This window comes from Myotis yumanensis, unplaced genomic scaffold (genome assembly GCF_028538775.1).
Source record: "Myotis yumanensis isolate MYYU_CA2020_CCGP unplaced genomic scaffold, mMyoYum1.0.hap1 SCAF_11, whole genome shotgun sequence".
Taxonomy (NCBI): Eukaryota; Metazoa; Chordata; class Mammalia; order Chiroptera; family Vespertilionidae; genus Myotis; species Myotis yumanensis.
The window spans coordinates 71,125,521-71,131,520 of record NW_027223762.1 but is presented as its reverse complement, the minus strand read 5'-3'; the positions used below and the strand labels follow the sequence as shown (position 1 = coordinate 71,131,520).

The following is a 6,000-nucleotide window of genomic DNA, read 5'->3' as shown; positions in this document are numbered from 1 at the left end:
TACATATACTACGTTTTTTCCTGTACGTACCTACCTATGATAAAATCTATAAATCAGGCACAGGAGGAGGTTCAAAATAACTAATCAAAGAACAATTATAACGATATACTGTAAGGAAAGTTATGTGAATGTGGTCCAACTCAGTATCTTATTGTACTTACTCACCCTCCTTCTTGTGAGGCAAGATGATACAATGCCTGCGTGGCGACATGAAGTGAGGTGCAGAAACTGGACAGAGGGTAATTCAGTCCCAGGTGGGCCGGAGAGGGCCGGCGTGAGATTTCATCACACCACTCAGAACGGCGCACGTTTAACACTAATGAATTGTTTATTTCTGGAACTTTTCATTTAATATTTTTTGGACCACAGTTGACTAAGGGTAACTGAAACCATGGAAAGCCAAACTGCAGGTAAGGTGGGGCGGGGTGGCTACTGTCAAAAAGTACTTCTGTTAGGAAATCAATCTAGAATCACTCAGAAATGGCAGTGCATTTGAAAAATGGCATTAACTTATGTTTGCTTTTCCAAAGGAAAATACAGAAAACTTAAAAAAGCAAGGTAATTGGTTTTCAAAAAAAGTATCGATTCAAAAATTTACCGCACAAAAATATGTACTTCTTAAGTGTTTCTAATAAATTAACTCCATAACATTTTATGTATATTTATATATTTATATATAATCCCTGATAATCTATAAAAGAGGGTCTATAATAGTAAAATAAATGAATCTCAAAAGTACCCCCTTCATAAAATTTAACATTTTTTTCAAATTTAAGGAATATAACAATATGTACAACTCTTATGTATTAGTATAATACCTAAGTAGTACAAGTCATATTAACAGGCTGTCGTAGCTGTAAAATGTTTGAGTCAAGTTAAAACTGGAGGACAGCTTAGGTTTGAATGAATATGTTATCCGTGGGAGAGTCACTTGCCGAGTGGAAATGACAACCATCTACAGTAGATTCACAAGAGGTAGTGTTCAAGTAAAAAAAAAAAGGTACATGGTTCACTATCTTTAATCAACAAACGTACAGAAAAAAATGTATTGGTCTCTTAGGAGATGATCAGTTGGTGACTTTTTTAATATGAATCTGAAATACAAAATTGTGAAGAGTACAATGAGGCAATTAATTTTCATTTCCAAAAAGGTCTTAAATATGAAATCAAAATGTTAAAAAAAATGTAGGCTAAGCTATTTCACTGATGTACAGTCTTACCTCATTGAGAATGGCCCAAACAGCAGAATTCTGAATAACTGAAAGTCGAAAGGCTGCAATGGGGTTTAGGCTGGGATCCACCATTCCTTCTGCAACACCGTTCTCAAATTTCCCTTCAAAATAAAAATCAACACTTGATGGGTAGGCTGGAACAGGCACTCGTCAAACTTCACTGATGTAAAGCAGGAAAGAAAACACCACAAGATTTCTAGTGGAAGTCTTCACACAGGGCCCGGGTGCATTTTTTCCTTCTTCCTATTTTTATTCAACTTTAATATTTTTTATGACGTAGAAGCAATCCATCTGAAGAGGCAGAGCTATATGTTTTCTTATTGTAAATTAAAAACAAAACAAAAATATATTTTGGCATCAACAGTGTTTTAACACAAAGGTTTTTAGCAAAATGTGACTTACTCAAGCCTCACCAAAATAGACTACCGTCCCTCGGTCTAACCACTTTGGGAGTTAAGGCAATAACAGCCAATTTCAGTGCTTCAAATAGACATACGGGCAATGGCTGGCCTTGAGCAGGGGCTCAATCTGTGTGTATTCTTCCCAAGGTCACATCTAAAAGGAATTAAGAAGGGATACCTTCTCCAGAAATTACAGTATGAAACCATTAAAGATGATAAGCTGGAAGAGCTCTCCCACAAGGATAAGGACCAAGAAATTCTATGAAAAGTTATTTGTACTCCATTTTTCTTGCCGTGAGGAATAATATTCTTTTTAAAACAAAGCCAAAAAATGCTATTGAAAAGTGGCAGGAAATGGTTTGTTCTGAGCCACATTTCTCTAAGCCAGGGATTGGCAAACTTTTTCTATAAAGGCAGGCAGTCAATATTTTGGCCAAGAGGGAAACTGAGGATACCATGTAGGTACATATATAGAAAGAAAACAAATATCCACAAAACGTTTATTGATGAAATTCAAGATGTAACAACAACGGAGTGCAATTTTCTTTTCTAATACAGGTGTACCAAGGAGAATATAATTCAACATTTCAATTAACTAGAATTCAAAGTCAGTAATCCTTATCATTAAAAATCAATTGCAAATGGTCATATATTAATATGGATCAGTAAAATTTTATATACTTTATCCTGAATATTTCCTTTCACAACAGCCAAATACTGACATTAATCCACAAGCACATGATTTTAATGGAGCACATATCACTTGGAAAGAATGTATGAAATTCTACTACACTCTTCTTTTATATTTGCCTTGTATCATTACTTTCAATGAAAGTGACGTATGGAAGCTCCTCAAGTAGCTTGCTATTACCTGTACTTCAAATAATGTTGTCATCAGTGACTTGACTACAGTATGTTTTGTATATAAGCACTGGTTTGTCTTGTAGTTTAAGGCTGGATTCGTTAAGAAATATCAAACCTGCAGCAAAAATTAACTTTCAAAGAGATAATAGTGGTGGAGGCAGTTCTCTCATGGAGAAGTCTTGACCCTGAGCTCAAGATTATAGATATAATCCCGGCCACGCCCCCAGAACTGCTGCGTGGTAGGTCACGGGATGCTCAGTTCGTTTCTGACAAAAATGCATAGAGCTGATGATGGCGAAGTCCCTGAGAGTGAATAAGTGTGACTAAGTGTGACTTAAATAACCACGGTTGGTACATGTGTTTTACTTGCTTGCCTAACACGTGAGCCACTTTGAAATTCACTTTGGATACAGCCTCATTAGAATGTTTTATTTTGGGGAAGAAATTCTGCTGTGATGAAATATTCCATTTTACTTTCTAATTTTCTGGCCATTTCTTTCCTGTGAGCTGGGGATATTGTCGTGAGGGCTTGGTATGGAGATGTATCCTTCAGCACAGCTCCTGCGTCACTACGTAATAACCACACGGCCACCCAACTTGGTGAAATAATCCACATCCCACTGCGCTGAAAAGCACTCAGAGCGTCTTTTGTGCTGACGTGGTGGGTAAGCACTGGAGTTATTTCCTAAGGTCACATCACAGAGGTGTGTGTGGCACTCGCAACACTGTCACGTTAGAAACCATCATCGCCACTGCAGGGCGCCAGGCAGCAATGGAAGCAACGAGGGCAGCCTGGGCCCTGCGCAGCTGCTCCCTCCTCCTGCTGTTCAGCCTGACAGCACAGACCACACAAGTGCAAGTACAATGAGCATGGCTGTTCCAACACGACCTCATTTACGAGCTGGAATTTGAACTTTTCTAAGTTTTACAAAATGATAATCTTTTTGTTTTTTTAACCATTTAAAAATGAAAATAAACAAAAAAGAATTTTAAAAACATTCTTAGCTCGTGGTCCATTCAAATACAGGCCAGAGGGCCTGATCTGACCCCTGGGCTGTGGTGAGCTGAACCCTGTGGTGTTACATTTTGTATCTGCTCCAGAGTCTCACAATCGGCTCCTAGTAAGACAAGATATAATCAGACTGAAAATCATACCAGACAAGGCTTGTATTCACTTGTATGAGAAATATTAAGCTTGAATACTTCCAGATTAATGGTTTTATTAAAAATTAATACCTTTATTTTATAAAAGTATGTCCATACTGGGGGCTGGACTGGGATAGGGCATACAAGAAAGTATTACTGACTAGTAAGTCAGGCAGAATTCAGGGCTGGAAAATATTGTGAAACTTAAAACATTTTAACTAATGTGCTATCTGATACTGTCACCTGATGAGCTCATTTAAGTAGGAAAATAATTACCAAATGATATAACTGGCCTCATTAAAACACTTTCGCCCAGCAATTTTATTCTACAGATATGTTCTCACACGTGCAAACACTGCAAACAATCTAGGCCAGCAGCACTAGACTGGCTAAGTAAATTATGATATGCTAATATGAAGGAATACTAGGCAGCCAATTAAAAGAATGAAATAAAGCAGGTGAAGACTTACTGCCATCCCTAAGTATGTATCGTAGAGAAACTCTCATACATGTGCATAAGTGCTCAGATCAGCATTGTTTATAATGGCAAAAAGATGAAAACAACCTTTATGCTAAACAGGAGACTCTAGACAGCAGTGAAAATGAATGAGCCATAGATGCACACATCCACATGGGTAACTCTCACCTGGTGAGAGAAAACAGTTACAGACTACAGAATGATGCAGCCGCTATCAAATTTAAAAACGATAAAAGCACTGCACTGTTTGGGGGTATATTATACACATGCAATATAGTGCACATGGAAATGGTAGCCAAAACATTCAGTATAGCAGCTGCCCAAGGGTAGAGGGGAAGAACAACTGAACTGGAAAAACCTTAGGCTGGATACACAGATATTCATTATACTATACTAGAGGTCCAGTGCACAAAAATTTGTGCACTGGGGTAGGGGGGTGTCCCCCAGCCCGGCCTGTGCCCTCTCACAGTCTGGGACCCCTCGGGAGATAACGACCTGCTGGCTTAGGCCTGCTCCCGGGTGGCAGAGGGCAGGCCCAAATCCCTAGGTGCAGCCCCTGGTCAGGCTCAGAGCAGGGCGGATCAGGAGGTTGCAGTGCCACCCCCTGTCACGCACAGAGCAGGGCCAATCAGGGGTTTGGGGCACTGCCCCCTGTCACGCACAGAGCAGGGCCCATAGGGGGTTGGGCGCTGCCCCCTGTCATGCACAGAGCAGGTCCCATCAGGGGGTTGGGGAGCTCCCCCCGTCACACACAGAGTAGGGCCGATAGGGGAGTTAGGGCACCGCCCTCTATCACCCACAGAGCAGGGCAGATAGGGAGATTTTGGCCCTGTCCCCTGTCACACACAGAGCCGCAGGGTGATCAGGGGGTTTGGGCGCTGCCCCCTGTCACACTGATCTGGTGCCAGGAGGCCTCGCAGCTCCGCTGATCCCGGTGCTGGGAGGCATATTACCCTTTTACTATATAGGATAGAGGCCTGGGGGCCGGCTGGTTTGCCCTGAAGGGTGTCCTGGATCAGGGTGGGGGTCCCCACTGGGGTGCCTGGCCAGCCTGGATGAGGGGATGATGGCTGTTTGCAGCTGGTCACACACCCTTCAGGGTGGGGGTCCCCACTGGGGTGCCTGGCCAGTCTGGGTGAGGGGCTGAGGGCTGCTTTCAGGCTGGTGGTTGTTGACTAAAGCTCCCAACCACTCCTTTTTTTTTTTTTTTTTTTTTATTCTGGGCCAGCTTTAGCTCTGGCTCTAGCTCTGAGGCTTCCGCTGCTGAGCGTTCTATAATCGAAACAATGTATAACTCCAGCTCTGAGATCTGAAAGCTGGTTTCTGGGGTTTTGTTTATCTTCTATATTTGTTACAAAGTTTCAAACTGCCGGCTCAGAGGCAGGCAAGTCAGGCGGGGAACGTTGGAGTCTGCAGTCACTGAAGCAAGCAAGCCTCATGTTCGCTTCCAGCTGCCTGGCTGCCGGCCGCCATCTTGGCTGACAGTTAATTTGCATATACTCACTGATTAGCCAATGGGAAGGGTAGCGGTCGTACGCCAATTACCATGTTTCTCTTTTATTAGTGTAGATAGGCTGGGAAATACTGGGTAGGTGGGGCCGGAAGAGAGAATGAGACTTAAGTTTACCCTTTTAAATTTGTAATTGTACCATGTGCATGTATTATTTTAACCCAATGGTCCAGTAGGTAAGTGTTAAAAGACAGGAAAGAAAGAGGAAATTACTGAAGAGCGACTAGAATCCTAAAATCCTGGCACTGCGCGGCACCTCCTGCCACCCTGACATGGTCCATTCCTCCCCGGCCTCTGTGAAGGCTCTCTGCCTCCTCCACCTTACTGATCAGTCCAGCATTTCTTTCAGACTGTCCTTCGCTGTCAGGC

At 42.2% G+C, this 6,000-nt stretch overlaps 1 protein-coding gene across 1 annotated transcript in view; it reads right to left on the bottom strand.

Annotated features, from left to right (window-relative positions):
- Positions 1-309: 309 nt before the first annotated feature.
- The window catches only part of MGAT4A (alpha-1,3-mannosyl-glycoprotein 4-beta-N-acetylglucosaminyltransferase A), a 104,395-nt gene continuing 98,704 nt past the window's right edge, over positions 310-6,000 (bottom strand). The window contains exons 15-16 of the mRNA XM_070429878.1: positions 1,221-1,333; positions 310-1,094 (exon numbers count right to left, since the gene is read on the bottom strand). Of these exons, the coding sequence (XP_070285979.1) occupies positions 1,068-1,094; positions 1,221-1,333 (140 nt within the window). The 3' untranslated portion in view covers positions 310-1,067. The remainder of the gene's footprint in view (positions 1,095-1,220; positions 1,334-6,000) is intronic.